Below are 22903 nucleotides of genomic sequence, written 5' to 3'. Positions count from 1 at the left end.
TCTCCACCAAAAAAGGTAATTTTGTTTTGAGAAAATGTTTTACATTTTGAAAATGTCTGTATTGTAGGCCTACTCCAGCATAAATAAATAAACTCTTTGTTTTGTTGCTTTGATAAGAGGTATTATTATTATTCAGGTTAATAATACAATATAAAGCTTAATCTTACAATGGACCATGATTTTGACCTGACCTCCATGGGCCCCCCTTTTGGCGGGGCTCCAACAGAGGAGGCTGTGATGAACAGATTATTTTGTTGGCGTGACTGAAAATTCAGGAGAGTTTGATTTTGTTGTGTGTTTGCTGCTGAAGTTCTAACAGGGTGTCATGTTATGGTGAGAATAAATTTAAGGAGTGAGCAGTCAATTTTAATTTGCTCTCATTCAAGTAAAAATGTGCTCACAAGCTTCCTTGTTTAAGTGTTTATCTTGGCCATTTGGACAACACTAATTCCTTGTTTCTGTAAAACTTCTAGGCAACAAACCTGATTCTTATTCTTCTGATAATCCACTCTCCCATCCAGGTCCATCTCACCTCTTCCACCTGCAGTTTCTCTTACAGCCACTAGGAGGCGGCACAGCCCTTCTCTTCAAATGTTAAACCTGCATCCAGCTGTTGTTCAACATCTGCTGCTACCTCTTTCTGTACCTGCTCAGTTTTTCAGCATAAACGTCAAACATGCTCATGCCCATATTTCTGTCGTATTTACATGTTAGTTTGTTGTGTTTTTTTTTGTGGCTGCAGCTTGAATCACAGGAAACAGCTGCTCTGACCAAACAGCCTCAGACTTGAACTCACACACACCAAAATAGAGGGAGAAGTAAACAAACAGAAGCTATGTTTTGTCAGGTTGAAGCAAACACATGACACAGAGAACAGAGAGTACCGAGGCGGCGTCTATGGGAACTCTCAGTCAGGATTTAATCTGATGTCCTGCTCTGTGTTTGGGAATCTCCCGTGTTAGGAAAGACTGAGCCGCTCAGTGAAGGTGGAGCTTTAACCACAGAAACCAACTCTGACTGGGAGAGATGAGTGGACTGAATGATGACACAGATGAGTCAAATGATGGAGCATGTGGGCTGATTGTGAATTAAACTGCTGGAAGTCCATGAGAAGATATTAAATTACCTGGAAGCTAGTCTGGAACTTAGGAATCTGTTCCTTTAACAGGAGCTGTTCAAAAATAACAATGTGTTTCAATATTGGTCATGCTTCCATATGTAAGATTACACAAAACAAGTTTCAGATGAATATGAATATATGAATATGAATACATATATGACTTTATAACCTACCGTAGTCTATCCAGTGAGCCTTATTGTTGGGAGAGTCAGGTACAACCATCAGTTTCAGCCTGACTCGCCAGTTTGAGAAATATTTATAAGATGATCCCTAACTATTATACCATTCAAAGGACTTTTATGGTAGTAGAAAATAGGAAAGTACATCAGGGTGAACTAGAGAAGAGAAAAATACAAGTTGCTTATTCAGCATGACTGTAGAAGGTACAGATTGAAAAAAATTCAAGGAAACACGGTACAGGGAAAAACACAAACACAGTTCAAAGATAGCTCACTATCTCCATGGAAACATTATACAATACTTCCTGTTTAAAACAAGACGGAAATTCTTGAAATATTTTGAACCATCACAAAATAAAACCTGGGGAGCCTGATGCATACTTTCTATTTTCTTCTTTTAAAGACTCTGCTTGTAAACAGACTGAAATAATTGCTGATGTCTTTTTCTGAGATACTAAAGAGAACTAAACCATTAAGACTGATTGTTCTACATTGTGTTAGATGCCAGACACTGCTGCCAATGGGTAGGGTTTAAAGAGAAATAGCCTTTTTATTTAATGCTCTCACTGAAAAAAAAAGTGGTGTATGTGTTCACATTAAAAGGGTGTTTTAATGGTGCCTAAGTCGATAGGAGGAAAATGGTCAGTGACACTAGGAATGCGTTAATAATTTGCAATTATAAAATCTTTGAAAAAAATCTTACAATTGTTAATAAAACCTTACCAAACCTACTCAATGTATGTAAAACTTTTTATGATAAATGCATGAAGAGGTCCGAGTAGAGCTGTGAATAACTAACTTTCCTCTGTTTCCATTCATTCCTTATGGCTGTCCCCCACTTCCTAACTCCTAACCCAGGGTGGATATTCGGGATCACATGATTGCAAACAACCTTTAGTCCATAAAGTCCTCGCATTTTAGTCAAAACTGAAAGTCAAAACATTTATTCTCTTTGCCTGAAACCAGAGCAACCATCCAGAGCAAGGTTATAATAGTTTTGGATTTTTCTTTTTTTTTCTTTTTTTTCACTTTTTGTGTTCAATTTCAGTTTATTTTTAATTATTTTTTTTAAATTTGTTAGTTTTGTTTAGTTTGAATTGTACAAAAATGCTTAATTTTAGCATTGTTTTTATAAGTTTTAGTGTTTTTCAGATACATGTCAGGGCTGAGTGAATTTCATACACTCTTGAAAACATATTCAAACAGGCTTTTCTTCACTTATCATTTCATTGATTTAAAATTGATGTTGAATACAACTCAGACATAAAAGTAGGAAGTCTAAACCAATCAAATCAGGCCATTTTACACTCCCCAGACTTGAGTGTAGGTGCCAGTCAGTACAGTGTGGTTGTGTCAAATACTAAAACTAAGAGTATTTCGTCTCTATTTTTATTTTATTTTGGTTAGTTTTGTAAGCCAACTATACAGTTCTTCTTAGTTTTCGTTTTTTGGTAAAGCTTCGTTTTTATTTAGTTTCAGTTAACTAAAATTATTTCTGAATTTTAGTTTTAGTTATGTAGTTTTTTTAGTCAACTATAATATTAATGAACTTACTTTTCATCTGAGATTTTGTCACCAAAGAGCTGTTTTTAGCAAGTCTTAGTCTTGTCTTTAGAAGCTAGTCAACAAACATTTTAAGTTTAAGTCAACTAAATTAACATAGTCCTCTAACTCCACCTCTTTGTATGTTACTAGGATGATCTGAAATTAGTTTAAAGTGATATTTTCAATTTGGCAACTGCTGTGGATTGGCACCCAAAGCCCTCTTCAGTAACCAATTGGCTGATGTCACTCAGGCTTGAAATATTTCACAGAACATGGCATGTTCCTGGCAAACCAACATCTTCTCTTATTTGTTGCTGTTCAATACTGGTCCTGTTTGTGCTCTGGTGATTCCCCAAATGCACATTCCTAACTACTTGCTGGGGAAAAAACAGACAAAATTAGCCCCTTCCTCATGAATACAGGTAGTTTGTATCAGGCTTCTGTCCTTTTGCATAGAAATGCACCTTCTTATGTTTGCACATGCAGCTCAAGCTGAAAATTTCAGGGGTGTTGCATGTGTGAATAAAGGTACAGTGACCTTGTGATTTATTAGCTGTCGTTTAGTTATGAAATGCAAGAATGAAATAGTGAGTAAACCATGTAAGTCTGTTATTTTGGCATAGTACTTTACCCTAATGGTAAGGAGCCTAGTGTTTAAATGTCCACTTAAATCCACATTAGGTTGGAGTTAAAGGCTCATTAATCAGAGAGTTACTGAAGTGTCTGCACACAGTAGTGACGTATTGTAGATGTTAGTCCAATGTATGCGCACGTGCTGGAGCTCACGTGTTTCCGTGTGCCTGAGAGAGAGTGAGAGAGGGGTAGGAAACGAGGGAAGAAGAGAGTGAGAGTGAGCGAGGAGGAAGAGGAAACTGTCCCGCCCTGCTCTCTGATTGTGTTCAGCTCTATGAGGAGGTCAGGCCCAGCCCTGTGGGACAACATGCTCATTCCAGGGGACCAGGGGAAGGAAATCACCCAGCCACAGTCACACTCACACCCACCTCCATCATTTTCCCCCCTCTCCTCCCTCTGATGTAGCCTAGCATACCACAGACCCCGAGTCAGATAGCAACCGCTGCCTCTCATCATCGCCTCTTTTTGACTACTCCCATCCCTCTCATTTTCTCAATGATGGACGCTTTTCGCCACCTCCTCTGTTATTCATCTTTTCTGATGCATCCTCTCTTCTCTGCATCTCCGTCTCTCTCCTCTTCATCACTTCTCCGCCCCTCGTCTCCTCCATCAGGAACATTTGTGCTCTGTTTATTCTCCAAAGCTCCCACTTCCTAACAAGGTAAAGCCTAACCGGAGTTCTCCGGGCTTTGCTCCTTCACACCCAATATGGAAGTCCAGCTTGTTCCCATGTGGCCCTGCAGTGTTGTTTACTTCATGGGGACTCACGTGCTAGGAATGGTGCTGGACATCATCCTGACAGACAGGCACATGGCTTTATGCTTATCAGGCAAACAGCAGAGTTTGTTTGAATTTCACATCTATAAGAGCACTCCAAGGAACGTGTGTTAGAAATGCTTTGTTTAGGCTTCAGTGTACTTTACGTCTGCTGTGTTTAAAAGAATCTATAAGTGACAGAAAACACTCCAGAACTACTTAACAAAGTTAACAGAAAGGTTGAAAACCACTCCTTCCAAACCCTTTCCTTATAACTCATTGGAAAAAATTCACTTCAAGTGGAAGAAGTGAAAAAATAATAAGAAAAGTTTTACATGTAAGCATGATCATGGGCAGAAATAGGGAAAAAGCAGTTTAAAGTTCTTCAAATTTGACATTTTGCACATTTTTCAGTTTACAAAGATCGTATTGTGTAGGTTTTTGTGTAGTTTTTAGAGTGGCATCAGACAAATGAAGCAAGTTTAATGCCATTGTGTGCTTTTTTTCTGCACTTTTAAAACATTTTATACAGATTATAGAATTAGTTGATCAGAAGTTCAAAATAAGCATGCAGAAAAACCAGGGTCTGGAGTCTCTGCTGAAAAGATTCTCCCTGGGTTAGTCTACCAGCATGCTCTGACTTTCTAGGGAGTGCATGGCTAGAGACCACGATACGGATAGACATTAATGACAATGCATACTGAATACAATAGAATTAGTTCAAAAGCAATTAATACATAGTAGCATGACACTGAATTTGAGCATCCAACAGGGTTGAACTATAAAGGAGGAGGCTGGGGTGGAGGAGGTTAAGCTTTGCCAGCAGCAGTGTGGTGCCTAGGCATTAATGCAAGCAGGTATTAGTGAGAAGTATGTCATATTTGAATACACCAGTGTGTTGAGAAAAAGAGCTGTGATTGACTGTGGGAGCTGGGAGGTGATAACTGGGATCAGTTGGCTGTCAGCTGATCCCGGCTGGGCATACGACTACCGTGTCCTGCATGAACAAACGCTAAGCTTCATATGTGGCAAATGTTTCATACTGCAGAGAGAAGAAAGAGTGAAGAATATTCTGTGGCTCTTTTTCTCCATGAAAAAACACTCTGGATCTGTCTATCCTGTCTGAGAGCTTCACATGCTACCAGCTCGTGCATCATAGCACTGTGCCAAGCTGATGTCAAAAGCAACTTTTCAAATCAGTCTTGCTTACTACCTGTGAGTACAAATTTTTGGCACATAACCAGTTATGTTCAGTGACTGATATTCACATGATACATGGGCAAATCATGGTGTTTAAATTGAGGTTTGAGTGTGTGGGAAGGAGAGACGACAGGGGAGGTAGTTACCAAGCGAGCAAAAAAGGAGCAGTAGCTGCAGCCCTGAATCATCAATCAACCATGTAAATGACTTGGACTGATGCACAGAAACACAAAAAAAATCAAGGCTATTCAGAAATTAGATAATGATGGACAAAAGTTTGGCATTGTGCAAACATGATTAATGTAACCTGAGATTGTTTTTCTTTTTTCTAGGTATATTTTTAATGTAGTGAAGGAGAAAAGCTGTTAAAAAGGTGGTGCTGGCAGCCTGCTTTGACTTTGCAAAGTAGATGGATTGGCCAGATTCTGTGTCTGTCATCAGACAGATCCATCTTGCAAGCTCCAATCTTAAATGATTGTTCCAGATCTGGTCTATCAGCATCATTTGAGGAGAATGAGGTAGCTAAGGGCAGGGTTTTGTTGTACTTCAAGCTAATAGCAATGGCTGCTGCTGGTGTAGCGTTTAGCCCAGATGTAGCTGTAGTGTAGCGGCAAATTTATCAGAATTAGACCTTGATTAGATGCTGAGCACAGAGCAACACTGAAACACTTGCATAAAAATGTTATTTTTGGTGCTTTTTGCCTTTATTTGACAGGGAATTTGAAGACGATCAGAAAATATGGGGAAAGAGAGCTGGGGAAGGTGTGCACCAAACGTGCCACGACTGGGAATTGGCCCTGTGACCAGTGTCTTGCCTGCTCTCCCAACTTCACTAAACTGGCATGAATTTTATCCACTAAAGATGAACAAACTGATTTTACCTGTGTTAATTACACCAAAGTTGATTGTTTCTATGTTTGAATAAAGAGAGAAAAACAAACAGTTTTTGGCCCTCCCTCCACCTGTGCCAATTATATCCTTCCACCTCCGTATACTGCCTTCTTCATCTAATGAATGCCAACGATTGCCTGCAGGGTATGTCTGAAATTATGAAGCCATTTCTTCCCAGTTGGTCATAAATGTTAATTTGCAGCCTTATTCAGAGTATTTTTTTTCTAAACTGAATATGATGCAATGTGTTCATTACTTCAAAATGCCTGACTCAGCCTGTGCCCTCAAATAGATGATGTGGGTCATATATGTATAGAAAAGCTCTGTTTGGCTTGACTCTGGGAACTGAGGGAGTTTGGGAAGACTTGGAAATGTGAGCTCCGGTAGGATTTGGTGGTGCCACCCACAGATGAAGGTCTCTAATTAAGAAGTCAAAGTGACTCTCAAATGTTACCCCCCAAGAGCAAATATAGTCCTGAGTGTGCTGAAATAGAAACTAACTATACCATGATGTAATTACACATTTGGCTCCAAGAAGGAAGGTTAGCACTTTCCCCAGTCCCAGTGAGTATACACTCCTTCTCTCCTGGTTTATTTGAGTTGAAGTTGAATCACATCTTTTTTTGCATTGAACAGTGAGTGTGGTTTTGTTTTTATTTGCTGTGCTGAGAGTTTAACTAATGACGTGTCAGGTAAAACAAGGTGGTGAGTTCTCTCAATATAAGTCACTTCAGACTGAATGAATGAAGCTGTTGTTTCTGTGGTAAAAAGGACAAGAAAAATAAACTCAAAGCTGAGGTATGTTGACCTTTTACTGATCTGAACACTTAACCTCTGACCATGAGTAGGACTGAGTGTTAGAGGAGTCATGAGACCGTGATTTAAATGATTATTTTAAAGTATTAGATGAGTATGATCACAAATACCTCAGTTCAAAAGAAGAAATTAAGGCGATACAATCTAAAAATAAGAGTTTATGATTCACCTAACTGAATAAGCTCATCAGATGTTTGGGAACATCTGGTCTCACTTACCTTCAACTTATGATATAGTTAATATAATTACATTTTTTTTGTCTTTTGGCTAATTTTTGCACAATCTCAAAGCCAGCTTGTTTCAAAGCTCTACTCCCCGACAGTAGAACATTAAGTTTCAAAAGCAGAATATAAATGGTGTTTAAATTGTACAAAGATATATAATAAATATCTGGGCAGGATTATTGATGGAAAATTAGTCATAGACCGCTAACTAGCAAAAGTTTTGCAAAGACTCAACGATGTCTTTATTTCTTAAGAAAGAGTTTGGGTTGTTGTTAAACTAGATACCAAAATAACTGGGACACAAATATGCAGCATTTCTGGTACAACTTTGAATCTAGAGGCCAAGATCATAGCAGAACCACATTACCCCCTCTAGTCTGAAAATAAACTCTTAATGAGGACAAAAAGAGGTATTTGTACCATCAAGTCTATCTTGAAAAAGCCACATTACATGTCTGGCATCAGGCAGATCATTCTGCTGAGCTTAAAGCTGATACACTTAAATGACTGGACCAATCACTGTCATTTAAAGAGGCAGCAGCTAGGACAGTGATCATCAACTGGTGGCCCAGGGGCCACATCAGGCCCCCCTTATCCTCCCATCTGGCCCCCAGAGCATCATCAAATTCAGAACATGTGCAGAGGAAAAGATATGTTGTAGTTTTAAAAAAAAAAAAAAACGCCCTCAAAAGCTATTAAAACAAGATAAGATAATACTACTATTGTCCGATTGCTTGGAAATTTGTCTTGCATCACCAGTTCATCCATCAACACAGTAAAATCACATCACATGTAAAAAAGAGCATATCATTAAAAACATTATAAAAAGGTTCAAAAGTCCAACTATACAAAGACAGTCCGAATGCAAATTGTGCATAGTACGTCCAAAAATAATTGAGATTGAAACAGTTTCATCGAGATGACTTAATGTTTTGTCCTTTTTTTTTTTTTTCAGAAAACCACCTGTCAGCCAATACTAGCAAGTATGATGCATGTAAACTTGAATTCATCAGTCCATTCCTGATTAAACTGCCATTTTCTCAGTCAACTTTGGCTTCAGGAATGTTCAGCTAAAATAGCTCAATGGCCCCCTTGTGGCTGGCTGTGATAAATAGGACTGATATTACTGTACTGTACTCATGTCCTCCCAGAACTTAATTATTTGGGTACATTGTGTGGTGGTGGTGGTGTGGGGGGGGGGTACAAATGGCCTAGTGGTTAATTTATGCCTCATACACATGGGTGACCTGGTTCGCATCCAGTTTGTGGCTCCTTTCCCTGCAAGTTATTCCCCACTCGCTCTTCCATGTTCCTCATCTTTATAATAAAGGCAGAAAAAGGCCACACAAAATAAATCTAAAATGACTTAAAAAGAGTAACTGCAGAGTGGTGGTTGAAGCCTGTTGGGTTTTCTTTACAGATCACCTGGAAATTTTACCAGGAGGACGTCTTCAGGAATTGGAGCCTCAAATCACATTTGTTTCCTCATATATAAGAATCATCCTACTGATAACACCATTCTTTGATTTGCATACTGTAGCCACCCTCCTCTTGACTTCTTGGAGGGTATTGCATGAAAATACTGTAAACACAAAGGCACCCTCTTCACTGAACAGACCGTTGTTTCTCTTTGTGACACTTTGGACCTAGCAACAGAAACTAACAGACTTTGTTTTCATTGATTATTAGATGTTTCCATGGGCTTCATGTGAGCTAGAGCATCTAACGTTCACTTTTAAGTAGGTTTATAAGACATGTAATCAAGCCAAACATTAACTGGATTATGATCACTGATTTATCTTCATATACACACAAAGATGTTGTTTTATAAAGCAAAGAGTTTAAAGATTTTGTTTGAGAAAAATATCATGTAACGCAGTGATATGAATCAGAGAGAACAAAGTGATAAAGAAGCTTTCTGTGTATCTGATTTTAAAATAATTACGTGGAGAGCAGAGTTCAGAAAACACACGACTGACAACACAATACAGTATAACACATAAATCACTGCTCTCACACTATGCAAGGCCTGGCGACTTCCCAAATCTCCTATCACTGACTTATAATCACAGCAGATATTACACTTGCTGTGAAAAATGTGGCCGGAGACAGGAAGAATAACTCATTACATAAGGTGTAGAGTGTTCCAGTAAAAGCATACAGTCTTCTCCTTTATTTGGAGAGCTTACGCCTCGGCACACACAGAGTGTTTTTCTTCTTCTGTCCTTTGAGGGGATCTGACAATTTATGAGCCGCTGCTCCAGGTGCTCTCCCCTATTGACCCTTATTTGTAGACCCAGTGGGGGAGCAGTGAGGGGGCTCGGGGCGGGAGGGAAGCTTCAAAAATGTGTTGAAACTCAATAGTAGAACAATGTCTTTATGTTTGAGGGTGTGCAAAATTTTTAATGGTTCCATTCAACTCCCACATATCATGGCCTCCTGTCAAAACACTAACTTATTTTTTCTTTTTTTTTCTTCTTTAGAGATTCTCTTTGTCATATTTTTGCAGAAATAGTGCCAGGCTACTTGCAGCATTAATGCGAGCAGACTGTTTTTACAACCCCAACTCCAAGATATCTGTCACTAAGAGTGTCAAATCCCAAGAATTGCAGCACACATCATTCATTTGTGGTGCTTTCAAGAATGCAAGCATAAATGTTGGTTGATAGGTCACACCATCTATGAAGGGCACATGAATCTTTGCAGACATTCTAATAACTTCAACATTAAAAATCACCAAATTGGCACAACATTTGATTCACACTACCATGGCTCCAGAATGTTGTCCCAAATCTTTGGAGAAACTCCAAAAGCTTTTGAATCACTGACTGTGATTTTAGTACTATGGTGCAAAGTGAAAAGTTGCATCAACTGTTGTAAAATTGCCATATGACTTGTTTAAATTTGGCCTACTTGGTGGTGCAGAAAGGTCCCTTGTTTGAGTTCCCAATTGGAGTTTTGCATGTTCTCCAGTGCATGCATTGGTTCTCCTTGGGTACTCTGGTTTCATAGTCAACAGATGTGCGCGTTAATGGATAATGGTTAATGGATACTCTAAATTGCCAGCAGTATGACTGCTTGCATGTTAAGCTTGATTTACTTCTGCATTGAATCTGTGCTGTATTACACATCATAACCTGTGTCATCTTGAACTCTATGCAGAGGCCCTTCACGCTGCAAATATGCACCTCCTCAAAAATGTAATGTTGCATTGAAACGAAGCAGACTGCAAGCCCTTTGATTGGTCTGCTAGTTAGCAACACCAATCTCTGCATGTAATATTTTCTTTATAGTAGGGATTCCCAAACTTTTTAAGCTAAAGACCCAAATGTGAAGTTTGCACTCTGCCTGAGACCCAAACTTGGGGGAATACATCATGCATTGCCATAACATCTGCCTGTTTGAAGAAATTAGTCTAGGCTAAAAGATGAAGTGCATAGATGATAGTTCAGATGAAAAGTTTGTATGTATGGCAAAAACCACGTATTAGGGTAGAAGTATGATGTTGAGAAAAGTCTGCGTCTCTTCTTCTCTCCACACGTACAGCACCATGTTGTCTTGGAGTGACTTAGGTTAACATTAATTTTTACCCTGAAGTATCTCTACATAAAAGGCTCTCTACATAACTGATGTCAAGTATTTCAAATGTGCTGTAGTCTTTACGTTCCTCTTTAAAGCACCAGTTTCTTAAAGGTTAACAATGGACAGCATTAGATGATATTCTGATGATATTCGACCTTGACCGCTGAACAAATACTGTGTGGAATCTGAATGAACCTTTCGCTTTTCTCTGACAACTCCTCAGTGTCATAACTCAGACTGGACCGCAGTGTTTGGACTTCTCCGCAATGTTTGGGAGACTTTTATGAACTGTGAAGTTGAATTAATTTTCTCTCTTTCTCTGTTTTCTCTAGTGTGCCGGATAGCCTGCCACAAGAAATGTGAAGTCAAGGTAAGACCGGAGCATTTTTGATCAATTCACCGAGAGAAAATAACTGCGTTTGAGTTGTTTTTAAAGATTTTTTTCCGGATTTTATGAGTCATAATTAACACTTGAAAAGCTTGATGGAAAATAGTGATTGCCCTTTAAAATCCATGTGATCTTCTCAAGTCGAAATATGATGTTTAAGGTGAATGCGGCTTCTCTGTAAGTGTGTGTTAGTGCCTATATATGCAGATGTTGCTGAGTTTAACTTCTGAAAAAAATCTTGAGAACGTCCAACAAGTTCTTTTTGTACCAGAATCTGTTTATTTTGGATAAACTCTTGCATCTTTTAGATTGCCCCATGTTTAAAAATAAAAGACCTCTGGATGGAGCCGTCGCTCGATTCATTTTGTTTTGAAAAGGCAAAGGGCCACGCAGAAGAAAAAGGGAGGGGAAACAGATGAAGCTGAAGTTCCTACAGGGTTGTCAGAGCGGGAACGTTGTGAGTTTGTTGCACGTGCAAAGCTACAACCGCCACGAGAAGTTTACAGCAGGATTTGCACACACATATACAGTACACATACACACCTATGTTGATACACACGCTTCATCTGGAAACCATTATTGAAACTGGTGCTACTTGCCAGCTTTGCCCAATCCCTCTTTTATTCACAGGAAATGCCAGGGGTGCAGGGCAGGCTAAGTATGAGGCGGGGGCTTTGGACGGCCTCGCAGGAAAGGCTTCTGGTGGAAAATTATCAACTGAATGGCTGAAATGATAAAAAGCAGCACATGCCAACTTTCTCTTTTGTTTTTGGACTGCAATATTACAACTAGTACCACTGAGAGGTTTTACATAGGGGGACCCTACAATACGTTTATCTGCCAGTCTCAGTGGGATCTAAACCTGTAGACTGTCTGGACTAAAGTGTTTGGACACCTGACCATTACACCAACAGGGACTGTGATGACATGGTATTCAAATACATGTACTTTAATATGGAGTTGGCCCCCTTTTGCAGCTAAAACAGCTTCTTCTTTGAAGGCTTTCCAAAAGATTTTGAAGTGTTTCTGTGGGAATTTGTGCCCATTCATTCTGCTGAGCATTTATGAGGTCAGGCACTGATGTTGGATGAGGAGGTCTGGTTTGCAAACTCCATTCCAGTTCATCCAAAAGGTCCTCAGTGGGACTGAGGTCAGGGCTCTGTGCGGGCCAGTTAGGTTCTTCCGCACCAGTCATCAAGCCATGTCTTTATAGTGCTTGCTTTGTGCACTGAAGAGCATAATAAAGGGAAGGAGACAAAGAGAGCCTGAGATGTGTCCCTCTTTGTCACTGCAGACAGAAGCTGCTTGAATAATGGCACAAATAGAGACAATACAAAGAAGCACAATGACTTTTTGTCACAGAATAATTATTTCTTCACTTTTTGGTCCCTTAGAGATGGGAGAACATGTTTGTGCAAAAAAGCATTAGTCAATATTGAATTTTAATTTCTGTTAGGTTTTTTGTCTTTATACTCCCATAACATTTTAAAGTTCAAATGACATTACTGCAACACATGTATTCTTTAAGCCCACGTTGTCCTGAAAAAAGGATGTTTAGAGCTTGACTGTGCACCATAGGATTGATGTTTTGCAAGTCCAGGGGAGACAAAATGTTAGAAACATAGTATTTGGTTCACAGAGTTAATGACATTGGAAGTTCAGAACTCTTCAGCTGTAGGATCAGTGACCTCTACACACCATGCACCTTATGCCGGGCATACACTATGCCAATTTCCTCAAATTTTGAGTTGCACGACTTACTTTGGAGGGCTGACTTTTAGTCAGATCAGGCGTCATTTGCCGTGCTATGTACAGGGGGGTATAACGGCCGACCACGGCTTGACTACGACCCAACAACCTGCTCGCGACTGGTCGGAAGGATTTCTGGCATAATTGATATTTTGGTCGTACGACTCCAGACACTTCGCAGTGAGAGCAGAAAAGGCAAGCAGAATAAACAACTTTGGGGTGTTGTTTTCCTTTGTAAAATGTCAGTCAACGTCCTTAAATTACCATGACAACATCTGGAATGACTTTCTGAAGCGCCCCCGCTTTGATAAAGGAAATAAACAAGGAAATATTGCTACCTGTGGACCTGCTGCTGACACGGCTGGTGATGCTGTTTGTGTGTGTGGGATAGAGAGAGAGAGAAAGCGGGGGAGAGAGTAAGTATATGCCTGGAAACACCTCACCCTCAGTGTGTGAAACTTTGTGAAAAGGAAACTCTGCGGATTTCTGTCACAGTCCGTCCCAACTTCACTGGTACAGTGTGAGCATTTGCACAATGATTGTGCTTCATAAGCGATTCGGTCGCACAGTATGAGTTGACATTCTTCCACAACTGTTGTATGGTCGGCTTGAAATTGCACGTTGTACATCCATCTTCAGCAGTCATTGACTCTGCTCTGTGATTTTACATTGCAAAGTTTACCTACTGTGCTTTTAAAGCTGCCATGTTGACTGGCATTTCCTTTGGCAAATGACTATTTGTAAATAACCCAAACAGCTTTACTTCAGAATAAACACCCAGAATAGAACTTTAGATAAAGTAGATGACTACCATTACCATTACTCCTATGGTGACTAGTTCAATTATTGTAACTAATTACATTTACTCAAATCACTGTAACTGAGTAGTACTTGGGGGGAATTGTACTTTTCAAGTACATTTTGAAATCAGTACTTTTACTTCTATTTAAGTAAGTTTTAACTGGAGTACTAGTTTTTTTTACCTGAGTATGGTACTCTTGTATTTTTTCCACCTCTGTTGACTACACAGTAGCATAAAGAGAGAGAATAATTCCACTTTACAATCCAAAATTCCCCACTTTTGCACCATACGTGAAGTTATCCACTGAGTTAGAGATCCCGCCTGTGACTCTAGGTGCTTCTTAAGGACACATAGTGCGTATATTACATCAGATTGCATTACCTTCCTATGACGCTGACTCTCTGTTTGTATCAGAGACGAGCCACCTTTACTTTATTATAGAGGTGTGCCTTTACCTGAACAACATGGTTGGAGATCTAGTCTCCTGCTGTTCTTGACAATAAGGAAAGATCAGATTTTATTGTACAACTCCTCAGTAGCTACTCAGTACTTACAGTGAACTTAAAATGAAATACTTTTTACTTTTTCTTGAGTAGACTTACTGTACTTTTACTAGAGTTCAATAGTTGTGTACTTTTAGCCTCTGCTGTTTGCACAATTCTGAGGCCAAATCAAGTGCCTGCAAGCTAAATGTATTTCTGTTCCTTCTATTCAAAACATCCCTTTGGCTTTTTTGTTTTTTCAAAGAACAGAGTGATTTACAACTGCTTACGGTACATTTTGTCGATAACATTTGAATTTCAGGAAGCTAGAGGTCAAAGTGAAGGGAGGAGACATTAAAAGAGTCTAAAAAGTACTCCCTGTGTCTATATATACAAAACTGAAACTCTCCATCTCCAAAAATCACAGCAGCATTTCCTTTTCTAAACATTTCAACTAAAAATGTCGTAGCTTTGGCAGGAAGTAATTTGCTAACAAGCCTGAGATGAAAAACAAGGGAGTGACCGGGACGGGGTCAGACCCGATCACTATCTGCTCTCACTCAGGCCTGCAGAACAGACAGCTACTTCTTTATGAATTATTTGTCTTAAGAAGCAGATAAAGCTCCTTTCCATCTTCTGTCAGTCATATATGATGTTAAGTGTTAGGAGTCTAAATTCCTGATAGTAACTCTTAGCTGGGAAGGTTATCCCAGGCACACACTACACTCATAAATCTCTGTCTGCAGATAAGACTAATATAAGCCCCGTATTTAACCTGGCAGCTGCAAACAAATGGTCAGACGTGTGTGTACGTGTGTGAAAACGTGTGTTTGCTAACAAGTGGCTGTGAAAAAGGCCTCAAATCTTGTCAGTAAGATTTCACTCCTGTGTGACGACAGGAGAGAGCCAGGGAACGAGCACTCGATCACCCTGGAAGGTGAAGCAAAGCGATTTCAGGGTTGATTTTTTCTAAGTCCCTGTGCCTTTTCACTGAATACCCTACCTGTCATTTCCACCTCCCTGCCTGTTTCCCAAGCCGTCTTTCTTTACTCACACAAACTCTTTCAATAAAACCTTTACAGCCTTAAATCAGGGAATTCCCTGCTCTGACTCCCTGTGGCATTAAGGAAAGGTTAAACACCTAGACTGGCTAATAGCTCTGAGTCTTCCCTAATTACTGAAGCACAATGTCAACAGAAACACAGTCTTCTGTTTTTCATCTACCATTAAAACACTCTATATCATTAAATGCATTAAAAAAAATCATATTTTCCACTTTTTTGTTAGTCACCCATGCAGTTTGCATTATTTTTGTCCTGTCCTATACTTAAATGCTTCACATTAACAGCTCCCTCGCCCTGTTTTTGCACAGTTAAAACATTTTCCTTTATGCTATAAAGCAATTCAGCAAAGTTTAAGTTTGACGTATGTTATAAACACACTATAAAGAATAGTATGTCTCTCAGTTGTGGTCTGTGGTTTGAGCTGTTGATGGCAGCAGCTCACCCTCAGCTCTTTGAACTGACTTTCACTCCCATACTTTCAGCCTTTAAGCTGAGTCTGTCCTTTTCAAATTATTTTTGGATGATTTAAAGAATACAGTTGCTCACAGAATGGCTCTTTAGTAGTTTTTATTTTTTTTTATTTTTAAGCTGCTATTTTTGAATTGATAGTTCTGTAATTCTGGGTAAATGTGGATTGCAGAGCTTGATGGATGCAGAAATCTTTGGTAAATGTGACTTCATGAAAGTTAATAAACCTAAAAATCACTTTTCTCCCACTGTATCCAGTCTGAAATAAAATCAGTGCAACATAAAAGGAAAATTATTATTTAATGTTCTAAATACATCTAAAAAAAATCCGTGTCAGTAACAATATCTGTATGTGTGTCATATGTATAATCACTCAGAGCTTGGCATGCATCTGTTAATCCATGAATCATTTAATACTAGTGTTTAATTTTATATACATTTCAAACCAAGAAATAATTAATAAAATGACTGTTGAAACTTTAACTTTAGGTAAATACAGTTTCTTATAGTGTCTTTTCTACTAACTCAGCTTAACCTTGTAAACCAGAATCAGGCAAATCAACCTTGCAAAGCTCCAATCTGATAATTTAACATGCTAGATAGACTGTTTCATATATCATTTGCATGAATGTATTTCACATTCATCTGGAAAAGCTCCCACAGAAAGTGTTTCAGTAGGGCAGGAGGTTTAAAAAAAATTGGGGGAATGTTCTCTCTGTCATATTCATGATGGACCAATCAGAGCTATAAGACAAAATGACGCTCTACTCTTGAGCTGACAGGCTACTGCTGCCATAGAGTGTTAATGGCTGAGCTTCCCGCTGGTTGGGGGATGTGCAAAAACATCTTCTCTGCCAAGATGTGCTTTCAGTGTGACTCTTTGCTCTTGTTTAAAAAAAAAAAAAAAAAAAAAAAAAGTGGTCCAGTTCTGATTAAACTACCACTTACCTATAGCTACATCCAAGCTAACAGCTACCGTGGCAGCAGCCATTGGATACACCGGCAAACACCACCTGGAACGATTGTAAACTCATGCCGAAGCAGACTGGGAAAAGAGCAAAAACATCTTTTCTATTATGAAAAAGCTTTCAGTGTTGTGCTCTACCCTTGTTTTAACAAAGACAGTCCAGTTGTCCAGTTCTGACAAAACTACCGCTGTGGCTAAGTCCGAGCTAATCTCTCCACTAGCAGCCATTGTATACACCCACTCACTCAGCTTGGCCCTTCCCCGTAACTTTTACAAACTTGTGCCAAGTCAGGTCAGCAGAAAGGGAAGACATCTTTTCATCATGTAAAGCTTTCAGTGTTGTTATTATTCATCATTTCATGCAGAAATGTGTCCAGTTCTAGAAAAAATGATGCTACGCCAAAGCTATTTCTGAGCCAATCACTGCACCAGAGGTAGCCATTGCAAACAGCATTCAGTAGGAGCTATTGCCTTGTTCTCCTCAAATGAAGCTGACTGGTCCAAACAGTGTTCACTTCTGCACAAACGTTGTGGATTGAAGTTTTTCAAGATGGATTTGCCTGATGACAGAGATGGAGTCTGACAATCCATCTGCTTTGCAAGGTTACCAATCTGAGCCATTTGTACCGAACCTGAAGACAAGTCTGGCCAATCAGCGTCTTTTGAGAAGAACTGAGCAGTAACTATGGGCAGGTTTAGTTGTGCTAGAAACTGCAAGTAATGGTTGCCACTGGTGTTGCAATTTCTTTCTGAAATAAAGAGAGAAGAACGACACTGAGAGCTTTTCATGATGGCAGAGGTGTTGTTCACTGTACATACTGTGAATCCGTATCACTTGGTTTATTGTGACACGACTGTATTTAAACCTGAACCGCTTTAGATTTTAATGTCTACTTTTTTGACAGACTTACATTTGCTTATTCAGTAATTCTAATTTGATACTATGTTGGCGTGCTATTTCTGCCCCACAGTGCTGTTTTTAACCAAATTCTACACTTATAAATTATCCGTCTGACAGGTTAAACCTGGCTAAGACGTCTGCCCCCTCTGACACGGCGGTCACACTAATGGGTTGGTAGCTCTTAAAGTCAGGAATAAGCTGAGGTGCTGAGTACACCCTATAGGATTTCACAGATCCTCCGTTGCCTGTCAAGTTTGTTTTGAGAAGGAAACGAGCATGTTCCCCCGTTAATGAGGAAAGAGGTCTGAGAAAGCAAAGCAGGAGAACACGAACACGCTCTCACTCCACTCATTTTTCATCCGCTGCTCTAGAATGATAAAGCATTTGTTTTCATTTTTCCCAGCTCCTGAAATTCTCAGAATGCCTGTTTTGAAAGTCTGGAGGAGAATCACGTGTTTCTTTGTGCTGGCTGGTTTCCACTGTGTGTTTTTGTTATTTCAGATTTGTTATTTGTGACCCTTTTAGTTCCTCTCATTGAACACAACATGGTTCAATCAGAGATGTGCTGCTGGAGACTCGCTGATGAAATTGTCCTCATTTAGCTCATTATGTTTGCCAACTTAAGAGCTGAAGATTGATTTTTTGCATAACTGAGTGTTGTAACAGTCTTAAAAACATGGTGTCTTAAGACAACATCCATCTTTACATGCTTTACCAAGGACTGCTATTGAAATATGAACTGCATTCTGGTTATTGATACACCTGCGTTTGGGATCAGTTATCTAAATCAGTGGTCCTCAACCTTTTCAGTCTGCGATCCCCAAAATAAAGGTGGTGGAGAGGGGACCCCCACTGTACCTGAAAGTGGTTGAACACAGCTATGCACATTCAAGAATAGTCATGTACAGGTATAAGGGGGGTAAGGGGGAGAGCTGTCTGGGGTCCAGCCAAACTAGCGGCCCATGGAGGTCAGCAAAATCCTGGTCATGGTTGTAAAGTTAATCTGTGATAGCTGTATTTCATATTTAACCTGAATAATAACCACTCTAATCAAAGAAACAGATAACTTTTTTAAATTCAGTTGTGCTGTGGTAAACAGCCTTTTTAAAAACAAAATTGAAATATTTTTAAAATTGCTGAAATGGGTTAATAATTGCAAATATTGGTGAAAAGGTGGTAAAAAAGGATTTTAAAGTAACAGAAATGTGTTAGAAGTTGCAAAAATTAGATAAAAATGGCAGAAAAATAGGCATAAAATGACAAAAATGGGTTTAATGTGTGCAGAATTTGGTGAAATGGGTTTAAAAAAGTGTTTTGAACTGGCAAAAATGCATTAACTGAGGCAGAAAAATTGGCTTAAATGGATTAACCTGGCAAAAATGGGTACAAAAATAGTGAAATGTGGTTAAAATGGGTGTAGAAATGGTGAAAATGGGTAAATTGTTGGAGTAGTAGGTCAGGAGATGCAACAATAGGTGTAAAGTGGCAAGAGCTGAAATACAAAAAGGTGTTGGAGAGGGTTTGAAATGGTCAAAAATAGGGATGAAGTGGCAAAATTCTGTTAAAATGTTTTGAAATTAGTGGGGAAAAGTGTAAAAAGGTTAAAATTTGGCAAAATTGGTGTTAAGTGGCAGAAGTGGGTAAAATGGGCAAAAATGGGTCCAAATTGTGTGACACAATGATGAAAAGTGGCAATTAATAGTGTCAACACCGGGTGGGAAAAGTGGTTAAAAAAATAGCACAAATAAATACTTTCAACATTAAAACCAAATAAGACTTTGACACACTTTTCAGCTCCAAAGTGGGGGAAACTGTTATTCAGGAAGCTAGAACCAATTCTTCTTATCCAACATGCAGAATTGGCTTGGCACCTGATAAAACCAGAGAATAGGCCCTCCACAGATGTGATTGTTTGATGATATCAAATTGGGCTGCAGTTTACCGAAGTTTGGGAAAGGCTGCTGCATTGCATACTACTTTGCAGTACAATAGGAAACTATGGAATGGGATGCCATGCGATGCAATTTGATTCTCTGCAGGTTAATGCAATCGGGTATGATGCAGTATATTACAATAGGAAACAACAGGATAGAATACCATATGATATATGATATGAGGCATTGCCATGCAATGCAATATCATACGTTACGATACCATACCTTATGAAATGCTATGCGAGGTTACAGCTCAGAAACAGCACATTATTTCCTTAGCTAAACTCAATAGAAATTGTTATGCAGAAAGACAGCTGGCATGTCATATACCATTCTGGGCTTTATGGTTATCATTTTAGATCAATAAATCCAAACCCAAACCATTGTTTTAGTACTTATAAATGTCTTGATTAAGTATTCATGAAAGAGGCTACTTTACTTGTGGTTTCATTATGTTATATCAACAAACTCACTCTACCTCTTTTTTTTTTAATAATTCATTTGCTTCACCTAACTCTTCAGCATGACTGGAACCAGACTGTTGGCAAGCAACTCTTAAAAATATTTATGCACTCTCTCTTCTTTGTCTGTATCTACATGTTACTGCAGACCAGCTACATATACATTTATCTGAAGGTTCCCATTTGTCAGCGCTGGTGCAGTATTTGAGTTATTGGTCTAGACACCGGCCGTCCTCTTAATTAACAGCATTCAGAACACCTGAAGCAGGGTGATACAGAAAGCTTAAAGTCTCACTGATGTTCATGGAATACCTCCTGTCCAATCAGATTACTTTGTGAAGACTTAGTGTGGTATAAGACCACATATTCTGTTTATAGAAGCAGTCATTTTGGCACTACGTGCAGCTCAGGGGCAACCACTCCCCTACATTTTTAACATTTCTGAGCGATCATCTGGGGATTTAAAGTCCTCCACGTGGCTTAGGATAAGGCAGGTCATCTCTCTCTCTTATTATTTATTGCCTCCAGCTCTCTGAAACATCCAAACACCTGTGCCCACTCATATGAGAGGGAAACATTCCCCTACAAAAGTATTGGAACAGTGAGCCCAGTTCCTTTATTTTTGCCGTGGACTGAAAACATTTTGGTTTGACATTAAAAGATGAACGTGAGACGAGATCAACATTTCAGCTTTTATTTCCAGGTATTCACATTGGGACCTGATACAACTTAGAAGATAGCCTCTTTTGTTTGAACCCACCCATTTTCATGTGAGCAAAAATATTGGAACATGTGACTAGGTGTGTCCTATTACATTGATTATTCAAAATATAAATAGCGTTGAATGTCTACGTTCAGTTCAAGATTTGGGTTTTGCCTGTGCAGACTGTATTTGTAGTTGGAGGTGGAACCAACATGAAAACCAGAGAGCTGTTTATGGGTGAAAAACAAGCGATTGTGAAGCTGGGAGAAGATGGAAAATCAATCAGAGCCATTGCACAAACATTGGTCATAGCCAGCACAACCATTTGGACTGAAGAAGAAAGAAGCCACTGGTGAACTCATTGAAACATCGTGAGAGCTGTAAAGAAAGACCCTAAAACAACTGTTAGTGACACCAGCAACAACCTCCAGAAGGCAGGAGTGTAGACTGAAGACTACAAAAGTACAGAGGCTACACCAGAAGATGCAAACCACTCATTAGCAAGAAGAAAACTGCAAACGTTTGGTGATGTTAATGGGTCACAGGCTTGATCCTAGTGGATTTGCAACTTATTGACTTTAATCTGTTTTAAGTCTATCTGTTCCGATACTTTTGCTTACCTAAAAATTTGGTGTTCTGTTACATAAAAACTATCAGATCCAGATGTAAATACCTGGAAATAAAAGCTGAATTGTTAACCTCTTGTCTCATATTCATATTTTCATGTCAAACCAAAATGCTTTCAGTCTACAGCAGAAATACAGGAATTGGCCTCACTGTTCTAATACTTTTGGAGGGTATCTGAGAGAGAACATCGGGTTTGCAGCTGGTCTCTCCCTCACCTGTCGGACACAGCTTGGTTTTATTACAGAGGATGGTTGCAGTAGCTGTCTGGTCACCAGGAGCACACAGAAGCAGGGTTTAAAGAGACCATGCATCAAAAGCAAGAACAAAGTTACAGAGCAAATGGCAGTAAGCTTAAAGTCCCGGCTCCTTAGCTGAAAGCTGAATTCCTAGCAGCTAAGATGGTTAGGAACAAGTTACTGGTGATCACTTTTAATTTTCATGAAAACAAGATAATTGAGATTTGTTAATTTCTTTGCCACAGGTTTTGGCATGTGGGGCTAAAGGAGGCACCCTGCCTTCCTCTTCAGAACACCATGTTTGCTTCCTCTCACACCAAAACAGCTCTTACTTTGATTTGAGTAAGGCAGAGGGAGCCATGGCACTTGTTTTGGTTAGTCTACAAAGAAAGAGCTAAAAGTGAAGACAGGAAGACAGCCATTTGGCTCACAATAAAGGTTAAATGAAAGTATTGAACCATTTAGGATTGGAGGAGCTGGACATGAACAGTGTAAAATAACTTGCATAATTTGTCACTTATTGTAGCTGGAATCACTACAGATATTTTGAATAATTTGAAACTAATGCACAAATCTAATGTAGATGTTGTGCAGAAATGCAGAAAATCAATGATTTAGTGTATTTATAAAGTCAGGATGTCAGTATCAATGAAGAAATCCTGATTACCATTTTTTAAAGTCATATTTTTGAGCTTTTTGTGCCTCATTGACAGTAGAGGACAGTGGACAGACTCAGGAAGAGAGAATGGGGGAGAGTCATGTTGGAAAGGAGCCATAGGCCAGACTTGAACCCAGGCCACCTGCATGTAAAGGGTGCAGCCCTGCCCCATGATGATCATTTTTTGTTATAACAAAGGATTGCCAACCCAAGGACACCAATCGGTCTTAAAACCTGAAGTGAATAAATAAACAAAGGTCTCGTCATTCTGGGAGTTTGGCTTTAGACAGGCTGGTATCATTCATGTTGCTCTTATCACAACTAAAAACAATGAATGTAAATCAATTTAGTATGTTATTCTCAAGCAACCTATCTAAATATGAGACATTTTTGCCCGTATAGAAATGTAATAGCTGCATACTTAATAGAGATGCGCTGGTAACAAAAATATGGGGTGATACCAATACCAGGGATTGACATAACAAAAAATGAATGTTTTTTTCTGGTAATTTTTTGT

The 22903-nt window shown here is 39.2% G+C and overlaps 1 protein-coding gene across 8 annotated transcripts in view; it reads left to right on the top strand.

Moving 5' to 3' along the window:
• Nucleotides 1-22903, top strand: part of tns1b (tensin 1b) — a 319315-nt gene that overhangs the window by 117810 nt on the left and 178602 nt on the right. For all 8 annotated transcript variants that reach the window (XM_041806332.1, XM_041806324.1, XM_041806328.1 and 5 more), the window contains exon 3: nt 11279-11316. In XM_041806332.1, the coding sequence (XP_041662266.1) occupies nt 11279-11316 (38 nt within the window). The remainder of the gene's footprint in view (nt 1-11278; nt 11317-22903) is intronic.

Source organism: Cheilinus undulatus, linkage group 15 (assembly GCF_018320785.1).
Source record: "Cheilinus undulatus linkage group 15, ASM1832078v1, whole genome shotgun sequence".
Taxonomy (NCBI): domain Eukaryota; kingdom Metazoa; phylum Chordata; class Actinopteri; order Labriformes; family Labridae; genus Cheilinus; species Cheilinus undulatus.
Note: the sequence above shows the minus strand (reverse complement) of the source record. Positions and strands in the feature narration are given on the sequence as shown.